At 43.6% G+C, this 13,368-nt stretch overlaps 1 protein-coding gene across 11 annotated transcripts in view; it reads left to right on the top strand.

The window, feature by feature from the left end:
• akap9 (A kinase (PRKA) anchor protein 9) overlaps positions 1–13,368 on the top strand; it is a 362,971-nt gene that overhangs the window by 264,688 nt on the left and 84,915 nt on the right. For all 11 annotated transcript variants that reach the window (XM_068012548.1, XM_068012537.1, XM_068012517.1 and 8 more), the window contains 3 exons: positions 335–511; positions 3,920–4,024; positions 6,422–6,574. In XM_068012548.1, coding sequence (XP_067868649.1) covers positions 335–511; positions 3,920–4,024; positions 6,422–6,574 — 435 coding nt within the window. The remainder of the gene's footprint in view (positions 1–334; positions 512–3,919; positions 4,025–6,421; positions 6,575–13,368) is intronic.

The raw sequence follows: 13,368 nt of genomic DNA, 5'->3' as shown, positions 1-13,368 counted from the left end.
TTTGTCCAGGAAATGTTGGTCTAAGTACACAACAATAGAATTGGGGCAGGAAATGGCATAACTTGCAGCATACGTTGCAGGTCATATAGTTACAGGAAATTCTGGGTCAGAAACCTGTTGTGTTGTTTTTTAAACACTACGTGATCTATCAACAACTTTAAATTTTTAATTTTTTCAGGAACCTTTATTTTTTTTTAAACTAATTTCACCAATGGTTTAACCAAGAGTGCTCCTAAATTCATGGCTGATTCTTTTTCCTAATCCTAGTTCTACCTTTACCAAACTAAGATAATGCACTAACAAGCTGCCCAATTTGCCTTCATGTTCTTGGTAGATGGAAAATCTAACAGATCAGTTGAAAGATAAGACCGACCGATACAGTGAACTTCTGCTTGCCAAAGAACAGCTTCAGAGAGATGTGCAAGAACGGAATGAAGAAATTGAGAAAATGGAAAACCGAGTAAGAGAACTGGAGCAGGCATTGATCAGTACCACTTATCCTTTACAAAAGGTAATTAATTTGACTGCTAAGCTAAGTGCAAAGTATATGGGGACCAACTGGTATAATTGCTGGTGGAAACCCAGTAGGTACTATTGGCCCACATTCCAGTTTCTCATAGTGATCAATTTGCACTATGGAATTTTGCTGGCAGTATATTGTAGTGCCACAGTCTCTGTATCTAGAAGAGATGCCTTGTTCAGCACACCTCATGTTGACTAATAGAGCATGTAACTGGCTGCAATTGTGGAAAATTCTATAGTTCAGACTGGGTGAAGAGGAATAAAATGGAGGAACAAAGACTTTTTTTGAAGTATAAATTGACTACCCCAGCGTCTTTGATAAGTGAGGTTGTAAATTATAGATGTACATTAGAGTCATAGTTATACAGCACAGAAGCAGGCCCTTTGGCCCACCATGTCCGTGCCGGACATCAAGCCTATCTATTCTAATCCCATTTTCCGGCACTTGGCCCGTAGCCTGCTATGGCGTTTCAAGTGCTCATCTAAATACTTCTTAAATCATGTGAGGGTTCCTGCCTCTACCACCCCTTCAGGCAGTGTGTTCCAGATTCCAACCACCCTCTGGGGGAACATTTTTTTCCTCAAATACTCTCTAAGCCACCTGCCCCTTACCTTAAATCTATGCCCCCTGGTTATTGACACCTCCGCCAAGGGAAAAGGTTTCTTCCTATCTATGCCCCTCATAATTTTGTACATCTCAACCAGGGCCCCCTCAGCCAAGTCTGCTCTAAGGAAAACAACTCTAGCCTTTTCAGTCTCTCTTCATAGCTGAAATGCTCCAGCCCTGGCAACATCCTGGTGAATCTCCTCTGCACCCTCTCCAGTGCAATCACATCCTTCCTCCTACCTATAGTGTGATTCCCAGGACTGTACACAGTACTCCAGCTGTGGCCTACCTAGCATTTTATACAGCTCCAACATAACCTCCCCGCTGTTATATTCTGTGCCTCGGCTAATAAAGGCAAGTATCCCATATGCCTTCCTAACCACCTTATCTACCTGTGCTGCTGCTTTCAGTGATCTATGGACAAGTACACCAAGATCCCTCTTACATTCTGTACTTCCTAGGGTCCTACCACCCATTGTATGTTCCCTTGCCTCGTTAGTCCTCCCAAAACACATCACCTCATACTTCTCAGGATTAAATTCCATTTGCCACTGCTCCGTCCATCTTACTAGCCCATCTATATCATCCTGTAATCTAAGGCTTTCCTCCTCACTATTCATGACACCACCAATTTTCATGTCATCTGCGAACTTACTGATCATTTCTCCTATATTCACTTCTAAATCATTAATGTACACTACAAACAGCAGGGGTCCCAGCGCCGATCCCTGTGGTACACCATTGGTCATAGGCTTCCAATCGATAAAACAAACCTCGACCATCACCCTCTGCTTCCTGCTACTAAGACAATTTTGGATCCAATTTGCCAAATTGCCCTCGATCCTATGGGCTCTTACCTTCTTGACCAATCTCCCATGCGGGACCTTATCAAAAGCCTTACTGAAGTCCATGCAGACTACATTAACTGCTTTACCCTCATCTACACATCTAGTCACCTCCTTGAAAAATTCAATCAAATTTGTTAGACACGATCTCCCCCTGACAAAGCCATGCTGTCTATCCTTGATTAATCCCTGCCTCTCCAAGTGGAGATTAATCCTGTCCCTCAGAATTTTTTCCAGTAGTTTCCCTACCACTGATGTTAGACACACTGGCCTGTAATTACCTGGTTTATCCCTACTACCTTTCTTGAATAATGGCACCACATTTGCTGTCCTCCAGTCCTCTGGCACTTTTCCTGTGGCCAGAGAAGATTTGAAAATTTGTCAGAGGCCCTGCAATCTCCTCCCCTGCCTCACATAGCAGCCTGGGATACATCTCATCTGGGCCTGGGGATTTATCCACTTTTAAGGCAACTAAAACCGCTAATGCCTCCTTCCTTTCAATGCTAATTTGTTCAAGTATATCACAATCCCCCTCACTGATCACTACACCTACATCATTAGTATGTTTCTAACAGTTTTAATTGTTGTCAGCATGTAAAATGTGATAATTTTGGGACATAGTAAGCAGTATAATATATACATCTAGAGAGGTTATTTTAAAACTGATTTTGGTCCTGGAGTACTGTACAGTTTTGGTCTACCTATTTTTAAAAGGATATTCAGTTGTTGGAGGCCATACAGAGAAAGATTATGGGCTGAATTTTATAAGATCGCCGCCGTTCCGACTTGTGCGCCGCTGAGCCACAGCGATATTTCACGCGGGAGCTCATTTAAATGGAGGGGGCGGAACGCCACCCCCGATGATGTAGAGGGAGTGTCCGCTCTGTCCCTGGCAACAGTGCGGTGCCATTTTTAAACGGCTTCAATCCCTTTATCCGAATTTACAATTTTTATGATACATTTCTTTGACATTATTTGTAAACAAAAAATTCAATAAAAGCTGAAAGACCCTCTACCAACTCTTTCGCCCCCCCCATGACCACATGCTTTATTTTCAGGCCTTTCCCACCAAAACAACCTTTACTCCCAAGCCGAACCTTCCCCCTCCCAAACTTAGTCACCTTTGCCCTTCAGTCCCTTCCCACCATCCCCTCAGCCAATGTAAACAGTTTTCTCCGCTTCTCCACCCCTTGCCCTGAAAATTTCACTCCCCTCAAACCAGTGTCACGCCTCAGATCTCCAGAAGGAGATCCGACAGCGCGCGCATTCTGGCCACTGGCCGGGATATCGGCGTGGGGTGGCTGTTGGGTCATGGTGAGTTATTTTGCAATTATTTTAATATTTAAATGAAGGCTCCGCCACTGGGCCATACCAAGGCCTCACCGCCGTTGGTAAAATGCGGCGGGGCTGCCCGGCGTCAAGGGTCGTGGCGGGCCTCTCCTGGAAGAATTTTCCGGACTGCCCCGCTACGTCCCCTGGTAAAATTCAGCCCTACACAATTGATCACAGAACTTAAGGGAATGACCTGTAAGGAAAAATTGACTATCCTGAGATCTCTTCTCTCTGAAAGAGAAGATTGAGAGGGGATATGATCGACGTGTTTGACATTATGAAAGATTTGGACAGATTTGGGCTTTTTACCATATATAGAATATAAGGGCAAGTGGTCATATTTACAAATTGAGAACAGCAAAAGAAAATAGAGACTTTTTTTAAACTAAAAATTGCTAAGTATGTGAATGGATTAATGGGTTTCAAGAAGAAACTGGGCAGGTTTTTGACCAGGCTTATTAAAAATGCATCAAGGGAATACTATAGGTCATTGAGTTAGTTGGGCTGAAAGTCTTCGGGCTGAAAATGATACTGTGTTACTATGTCACTATATGCAATTATAGCTAGTCTATAGTAACCAGATATTTTCTAATATCCTGTTACAATTAAAAAGGCTGAAGAAAGAAAATTGCAATTTGCCACAGATGTCCGAGGAGACAGCGTGCTTGAGACACAGCTGCAAGTAGAACGTGATGCTTTAGAGCGAAAGGAGAAGGAGGTAATTTCATTTTTAAAATAAAATTTTGAAGAAATGTACTAGCCGATCCAGTCTCTCTTCATAGCTGAAATGCTCCAGCCCAGGCAACATCCTTGTGAATCTCCTCTGCACCCTCTCCAGTGCAATCACATCCTTCCTATAGTGCAGTGACCACAACAGTGCACAGTACTCCAGCTGTGGCCTAACTAGCGTTTTTTACAGCTCTTTACCTGTCACTTCTATGTAAACATCTCCCCCAAGTCAAAATGTCCTTGCAGGGTATTTATCTGAAGACAGGTGACTTCCAGTAAGGGTTGTTTACAAACCAAGTCTAAAACTCCTTCCGATGACCTCTTTTCAATAACCCCAGTGAAAAAAACATCCATGGAATCTTTCAGTTTTTCCAAATAAAACACTGTGCATAATTATAAAATACATGAGTCCTCAAAAAAAAAAAAAATTTTAAATCGAGAAGCACCATCAACACTGTTAACTGTTCATGTGGGGAGGTGCAAATTTGAGCACCTGACTATTTCATTCAGTATTTTTCAACATGAAGAAAAATTGTAAGAGAAATCTCAGAGTTGCAAAGCAGGAGTAAGCATAGGTCATGGAAATCCAGAATTAAAAAGAAAGAGAATTTGCCACAGCTTCCCTTCAATGAAAACTCTCACATGCTTGTTTCCTCCACACTTTTGAGTGCTTGTCTTCAGATATTGCAAAGTGGAGTTCGAGAGTGGTAGAGATCAACAATGAATCGAAAATCTTAATCTGATATGAGTTAAAGTTCAGAGAAATACTCTAATGATTTTGATACAGTTTGGAAAGATCTGTCTTGATGAACACTTCAGTAATAAATGTGCAATACTGCATTTTTTGTTTTATGGAAATTGTGTGCCCATGTCAGCAGTATTTTTACTGTTTTTACTGTTTTTGTGGTTCATTGATGCATAATGGATTTTCTTGTTTGGGGTACTTTTTTTAAAATCCTTTTCCTAGTTATAATTCACACTTTGAAACGTATTGTATCCTATTGAATTGGTAAGTTCATTGGCATGCTGATACTTTCAATTTTTAAGCCAGGAATCCAGTGAATTTCCTTTTTCACACCTTGCTAGTTTGCACTGTCCCAAGATAAGTCCTTATGTGATGTAGTTGAATGTAAAATTCTGTAATCTGGTTAGCTGCATTAAAATGTATTTTCTAAAATGCAATATTGGTTAACTGGTAGAAGACTTTTTCCCCATTTAAGTTTTTTGTGACATTTAAGTCTGTGCACATCAAGTGTGGGGTAGGGGCTGCTTTCTGCTACCAGCAATATCTTTCCTTGAACCATACACTACTTCAATGTGAGAGTAAAATTGAGACCGCCCATATTGAGAAAGCTGGCATTGAGTCACCACCATATAAAAAGTAACAGCACAAGACAGAACTAAGGAATCAATGGAAATTTAATTTTCATCTTTCCACAGCCATTCATCAATAAGATTCCATTATTGAATATTGAACTATGATTTTGTTTTATGTATTGTTACACTACAATTCACTCAAGAGTAACTGTTTGGCTTGGAAGACCTGCCACATTTAAGGGGAGGCATGATGCATGTTTGAAGGTGGTGGGCAGAGATAATTAGTGTGAGGAATCTCATTTGGATTATAAACAGTGGCATGGATCTGATAGGCCAATTGCCTTGCTTATGTACTGCAAATTCTTTGTGACTTGAAAAGGTAAACCAGAAAAATAAGAAAGTTTACTAAATAAGATTGGTCTTACTCGAGACTATTTCTAAATATTTTAAGAACTTGATGCATATTTGGAGTGCCTTTAATTAACACTACTCTGTGCTCCTAAAAAATCAATTTTGGAATCCGTATTCTTGCCATCAAATGTCTGCATGGACTTGTCCCATCTTACCTTAGTGACTTCCTTCAGTCCTATGTGCTTTTTCACATCATATGCTCCTCTTACGCTGGTCTACCCATTAGTACTTGTACATTTTGCCAATCGCCACCATATCCCAACCCTCTGAACCACCCTCCTATAATCCTCTGCTTTGCCATGCTTTCCAAGGGCTATGAGAAATGAATTCACTTCAACTATTTTTTTGGCCTGGCCCCTTAACTCCATTCTGCCTATTTTCCTTCCCACTCAGTGCTGTTTTCCTTCTTTAATCTATAAACCACTCTGTCAGGTCTAGATGATTTTTGGGATACAATATAAGTTGTAAATGTACTTCCTGAATCTACATTTCTTTGTTCTTATATAATGAAAAGTTGTCAGTTGATGGAATTTCATCAGCGGTTACATATCATTTGTACCTTAAACCCATTACGCTTCTGACAAAGGAAAATTGTGCAGTATGGTGAACCACGTAAGATTAGTACTTTACTATTTGCTTAGATTTTGTTTGATTACAGATCGCAAACTTGGAAGAACAGTTGGAACAGTTTAGGGAAGAGCTGTTAAATAAGAATGAAGAAGTTCAGCAGTTGCATATGCAGTTAGAAATTCAGAGGAAAGAAGCTGCCACCCAACTGCAAGAGATTCAGCAAGAAAACAAACTACTTGAGGTAAGTAATTACTTGCAATGTCCAATTACTATTCCAGTTCAAGGTTGTTTCTTGCACTTTAATCAATTCAAGGTCCAACCTTAGTCTTAAACTTTAGAATATGCATTCTAGCTGCAAGATATTATTTGACCTTGCATATCTTTTCAAAAAATTATCTAAAATTCACTTGCAAAAATGCCAACATTTTCAGGATAATTTTATGAGCCCTACCTGACAGTTTAGTCTACCTGAAAAATTATTGTAGCCTTCTTTTGAGTTCAGGATCTGTTCATTATAATTTAGGAGACAATAATATGCCTACTTGAGCCCTTCATCCTTGCAAACTACTGCCTCATTTCCTAAAATAAAAGCGAAATACTGCGGATGCTGGAAATCTGAAACAAACACAAGAAATGCTGGAATCACTCAGCAGGTCTGGCAGCATCTGTGGAAAGAGAAGCAGAGTTAACGTTTCGGGTCAGTGACCCTTCTTCGGAACTGACAAATATTAGAAAAGTCACAGATTATAAACAAGTGAGGTGGGGGTGGGGCAAGAGATAACAAAGGAGAAGGTGCAGATTGGACCAGGCCACATAGCTGACCAAAAGGTCACGGAGCAAAGGCAAACAATATGTTAATGGTGTGTTGAAAGACAAAGCATTAGTACAGATTAGGTGTGAATACACTGAATATTGAACAGCAGCAAGTGCAGGTTTGCACTTGTTGCTGTTCAATATTCAGTGTATTCACACCTAATCTGTACTAATGCTTTGTCTTTCAACACACCATTAACATATTGTTTGCCTTTGCTCCGTGACCTTTTGGTCAGCTATGTGGCCTGGTCCAATCTGCACCTTCTCCTTTGTTATCTCTTGCCCCACCCCCACCTCACTTGTTTATAATCTGTGACTTTTCTAATATTTGTCAGTTCCGAAGAAGGGTCACTGACCCGAAACGTTAACTCTGCTTCTCTTTCCACAGATGCTGCCAGACCTGCTGAGTGATTCCAGCATTTCTTGTGTTTGCCTCATTTCCTATCTCCCTTTCCTTTCAAAAGTCCTTGAACTTGTTGCTGCCTCACAAATTTATACCCATCTTTCCCAGGGCTCCATGTTTGAATCCCTCCAATCAGGTTTCCACACTGTCACAGTACCAAAACGGCTCTTATCCTGTGTGACTGTTACAAGGCAAATTATCCCTCCTCATCCTTCTCAATCTGTCTGCAACCTTTGACACAGTTGATCACACCATCTTCCTCCAATGCCTCTCCACTGTCACACAACTGGGTGGCATTGCACTCACCTGGTTCCATTCTTATCTATCTAATTGTAGCCAGAGAGTTGCCATCAGTGGCTTCTCTACCCATTCCCACACAGTTACCTCTGGTGTCCCCCAAAGATCTATCCTTGCCCCCCCTCCTATTCCTCATCTACATGCTACCCCTCAGCGACGAAATCAAATACACGTCGGTTTCCACATGTATGCTGACAATGCTCTCCACTGTCTCTAAACCGTCTGACTGCTTGTCCAACATCCAGTACTGGATGAGAAGAAATTTCCTTCAATTAAATATTGGGCAGACTGAAGCCTTTGTATTTGGTTCTTGCCATAAACTCCATCCCTCACCCTGGCAGCCGTCTGAGGATGAACCAGACTGTCTGCAACCTTGGTGTCATATTTGACCCCAAAGTGAGCTTTCAACCACACATCCGCACTGTCACTAAAACTGCCTATTTCCACCTCCATGACATCGCCAGCCTCCTTCCCTCTTAGCCTCAGCTCTTCTGGTGCTGAAACCCTCATCCATGCCTTTGTTACCTCCAGACTTGACTATTCTAATGCACCTCTGCCCGGCCTCCTACATTTTGCCCTTTGTATGTCTGAGATCATCCAAACTCTGCTGCCCATGTCCTAACTCGCAACAAATCCCATTCACCCATCACGTCTGTGCTCAGTGACCTACACTGGCTCCAGATTAAGCAACAGCTCAATTTTAAAATTCTCATTCTTGTTTTCAGTCCCTCCTTGGCCTGGTCCCACCATTTTTCTGTAATCTCCTCCAGCCCTAAAACCCTCCAAGATATCTGTGCTCATCTAATTCCGGCCTCTTGAGCATCCTCAGTTTTAATTGCTCCACCATTGGTAGCCGTGCTTTTAACTGTCCAGGCCCTAAGCTCTGGAATTTGCTCTCGAAAACACTCCCCCTCTCTACCCCACTTTTCCTCTTTTAACCCACTCTTCAAACCTACCTCTTTGATCGAGCTTTTGGTTGTCTGCCCTAATAGCTCCTTATTTGGCTCAGTGTCATTTTTTTTTTATAATGCCTCTGTGTATGCTGATGGCCCCAAGCTCGACTTACCCTCCACCTCTCTTGACATTTCAGCTGCCTCTGTGCTGTCAAATGCCAATCTTAAATGACCCTTAACTTTGGAAAGACCAGAGCTGTTGCCTTTAAACCCTGACAAAAATTCCATACCCTCTGTACCTGGCCAAAATTTCAGGTTGAAACAAATTTTGTCTCCTTTTCAACCTCAACAGAGCTGCCAGCCCCATATCCTCTCCATTGCAAAGATCACCTACTTCTACCTCTAACATCGGTCACCTTATTCCTACCTAAGCTAATCTGCCACGTTACCCTAAAGAATGCCACTGTTACATCCAGACTGTATTTACTCCATTGCTTTCTCCTCCTCCCTCTGTAAGCTTTAGCTCATCCAAAATGATGCCACCTGTATCTTAACCTAAATCACCATTGTCCTTGCTGACCTATGGTGGATCCTTGTTCTCCAATGTCTCAAATTTAATAATCTGCATGCTTGTGTTCAAAAATCACATGGCCTCATCTCACCCTAATTCTATAGCTTCCCTGATCCCAAAATTATCCATTCATCTGACTCTGGCCTCTTATACATCCCCACCCCACTTTAGCCCCCTCCTACCCCACCACCATTATCACTTGAGCCCCACTCTCTGGAATTCCCACACTGAGCATCTTCACTTCTCTCTCTTGGTTTAAGATCCTCTTTAAAACCCACACCCTAAATTTGCATTAGCTACCTAATTTCTCCTTGTTTGACATGATGTCATATTTTTCCTTATGCCTCTGAAGTGCCTGGGAAGGTTTTCCTATATTAAAGGAGCTGTATAAACACAAATTGGTTGGCCTGATTTGTATTTTCAACATTTTGTATTTATTTCAGATTTCCAGCAATTGCAGCTTCTTCCTTCTTAGAGTCATAGAGTTATACAGCACAGAAATAGGCCCTTCGGCTTAAATAAATTTATTATCGTGTGAACAACATTGCTCTAAAGGAATGTAAGGCAGGTGAATAAATGCAGGTTTCAAGCATTTGGAGTGAACTGAAACATTAGTTTACTGTTGCCACATGCATCTTACTCAATAGTAGCTCCTGCTTGTTTATCATCCTTCTCCCTGGAAACGTTCACACTGTTAAGGTGCTGTATAAAGTGCACGTTGTTGATGATGTTGACGGATTACTATCATGATCTCCATGGATCTTTTTCAAAGCCTTTTTTAAAAATTCATTTTATCGGATGTGGGCGTCGTTGGTTCGGCCAGCATTGCCCATCCCTAATTGCCCTTGAGAAGATGGTGGTGAGCTGCCTTCTTGAAATGCTGCAGTCCGTGTGGGCTAGGTACACCAACAGTGCTGTTGGGAAGGGAGTTCCAGGATTTTGACTCAGCGACAGTGAAGGAATGGCGATATAGTTCCAAGTCAGGGTGGTGTGTGGTTTGGAGGGGAACGTGCAGGTGGTGGTGTTCCCAGGCACCTGCTGCCCTTGTCCTTCTAGGTGGTAGAGGTCGCAGTTATGGAAGATGCTGTCTAAGGAGCCTTGGTGCGTTGCTGTAGTGCATCTTGTAGATGGTACACACTGCTGTGCGTCGGTTGTGGAGGGAGGGAGTATTTGTGGATGGGGTGCCAATCAAGCGGGCTGCTTTGTCCTGGTTGGTGTTAAGCTTCTTGAGTGTTGTTGGAGCTGCGCCCATCCAGGCAAGTGGAGGGTATTCCATCACACTCCTGACTTGTGCCTTGTAGATGATGGACAGGCATTTATGTGGCTACTCCAGTTCAGTTTCTGGTCAATCGTAACCCCCAGGATGTTGATAGTGGGGGATTCAGTGATTGTAATGCCATTGAATGTCAAGGGGAGATGATTAAATTCTCTCTTGTTTGAGATGGTCATTGCCTGACACATGTGGGGCACGAATGTTACTTGCCACTTATCAGCCCAATCCTGGATATTGTCCAGGTCTTGCTGCATTTCTACATGGACTGCCTCAGTATCTGAGGAGTTGCGAATGGTGTTGAACATTGTGCAATCGTCAGCAAACATCCCCACTTCTGACCTTATGGTTGAAGGAAGGTCATTGATGAAGCAGCTGAAGATGGTTGGGTCTAGGACACTACCCTGAGGAACTCCTGCAGTGATGTCCTGGAGCTGAGATGATTGACCTCCAGCAACCATTTTCCTTTGCGCTCGGTACGACTTCAACCAGCGGAGAGTTTTACCCCGGATTCCCATTGACACCAGTTTTGCTAGGGCTCCTTGATGCCATTCTCGGTCAAATGCTGCCTTGATGTCAAGGGCAGTCACTCTCACCTCACCTCTTGAGTTCAGCTCTTTTGCCCATGTTTGAACCAAGGCTGTAATGAGGTCGGAAGCTCGGCAGAACCCAAACTGAGTGTCACTGAGCAGATTATTGCTAAGCAAGTACTGCTTGATAGCACTGTCAACGACGCCTTTCATCACTTTACTGATGATTGAGAATGAACTGATGGGGCGGTAATTGGCCGGGTTGGCACTTCTGGCTGAAGATTGTTGCAAATGATTGAGCCTTATCTTTTGCACTGATTAGCTGGGCTTCCCCATCATTGAGGGTGGGGATATTTGTGGAGCCACCTCCTTCAGTTAGTTGTTTAATTGTCCACCACCATTCACGACTGGGTGTGGCAGGACTGCAGAGCTTAGATCTGATCTGTTGGTTATGGGATCGTTTAGCTCTGTCTATCGTTTGCTGCTTACGCAATTTGGCACGCAAGTAGTCCTGTGTTGTAGCTTTACCAGGTTGACACCTCATTTTGAGATATGCTTGGTGCTGCTCCTGGCATCCCCTCCTGTACTCCTCATTGAACCAGGGTTGGTCCCCCAGCTTAATAATGGTAGTGTGGGGGATATGCTGGGCCATGAGGTTACAGATTGTGGTTGAGTGCAATTCTGCTGCTGCTGATGGCCCACAGTGCCTCATGGATGCCCAGTTTTGCCCAGATCTGTTCGAAATCTATCCCATTTAGCATGGTGGTAGTGCCATTCAACATGACGGAGGGTATTCTCAGTGTGAAGACGGGACATCGTCTCCACAGGAATGGGCAGTGGTCACTCCTACCAATACTGTCATGGACAGATGCATTTGCGGCAGGCAGATTGGTGAGGACGAGGTCAAGTATATTTTTCCCTCTTGTTGGTTCCCTCACCACCTGCCGCAGACCCAGTCTAGCAGCTGTGTCCTTCAGGACTCGGCCAGCTCGGTCAGTAGTGGTGCTACCGAGCCACTCTTGGTGATGGACTTTGAAGTCCCCCACCCAGAGTACATTCTGCACCCTTACCTCCCTTGGTGCTTCTTCCGAGTGCTGTTCAACATGGAGGAGTACTGATTCATCAGCTGAGTGGGCGCAGTAGATGGTAATCAGCAGGAGGTTTCCTTGCCCATGTTTGACCTGATGCCATGAGACTTCATGGGTTCTGAGTCGATGTTGAGGACTCCCAGGGCAATTCCCTTCCTGACTGGATGCCACTGTGCTGCCACCTCTGCTGGGTCTGTCCTGCCGGTGAGACAGGACATACCCAGGGACGGTGATGGTGGTGCCTGGGACATTGTCTGTAAGGGATGATTCGGTGAGTATAACTTTGTCAAACAGTTGCTTGACTAGTCTGTGGGACAGCTCTCCCAACTTTGGCACATCCCCAGATGTTAGTAAGGAGGACTTTGCAGGATGAACAGGGCTGGGTTTGCCATTACCGTTTCTGGTGCCTTGGTCGATGCTGGGTGGTCCGTCCAGTTTCATTCCTTATTGAATTTGTAGCGGTTAGATACAACTGAGTGGCTTGCTAGGCCATTTCAGAGGGCATTTAAGAGTCAGCCACATTACTGTGGGTCTGGAGTCACATGTAGGTCAGGTAAGGACAGATTTCCTTCCTTATATGACATTAGTGAACCAGATGGGGTTTTACAACAAAGAACACAGTGGTTAGCAGCGCAGCCTCACAGCTCCAGCGACCCGGGTTCGATTCTGGGTACTGCCTGTGTGGAGTTTGCAAGTTCTCCCTGTGTCTGCGTGGGTTTCCTCCGGGTGCTCCGGTTTCCTCCCACAGCCAAAAGACTTGCAGGTTGATAGGTAAATTGGCCATTATAAATTGCCCCTAGTATAGGTAGGTGGTAGGGGAATATGGGGACAGGTGAGGATGTGGTAGGAATATGGGATTAGTGTAGGATTAGTATAAATGGGTGGTTAATGGTTGGCACAGACTCGGTGGACCGAAGGGCCTGTTTCAGTGCTGTATCTCTAAATCTAAAAAAAAACAGTACAGCACAGGAACAGGCCATTCGGCCCTGCAAGCCTGCCCCGATCTTGATGCCTGCCTAAACTAACACCTTCTGCACTTCCGGGGCCCATATCCCTCTATTCCCTTCCTATTGTATTTGTCAAGATGTCTCTTAAACGTCGCTATCGTATCTGCTTCCACCACCTCCCCTGGCAGCAAGTTCCAGGCACTCGCCACCCTCTGTGTAAAAA

This window comes from Heterodontus francisci, chromosome 2, assembly GCF_036365525.1.
Source record: "Heterodontus francisci isolate sHetFra1 chromosome 2, sHetFra1.hap1, whole genome shotgun sequence".
Classification (NCBI taxonomy): domain Eukaryota; kingdom Metazoa; phylum Chordata; class Chondrichthyes; order Heterodontiformes; family Heterodontidae; genus Heterodontus; species Heterodontus francisci.
The sequence above is the reverse complement of the archived record's forward strand: the minus strand, read 5'-3'. Positions and strand labels throughout refer to the sequence as shown.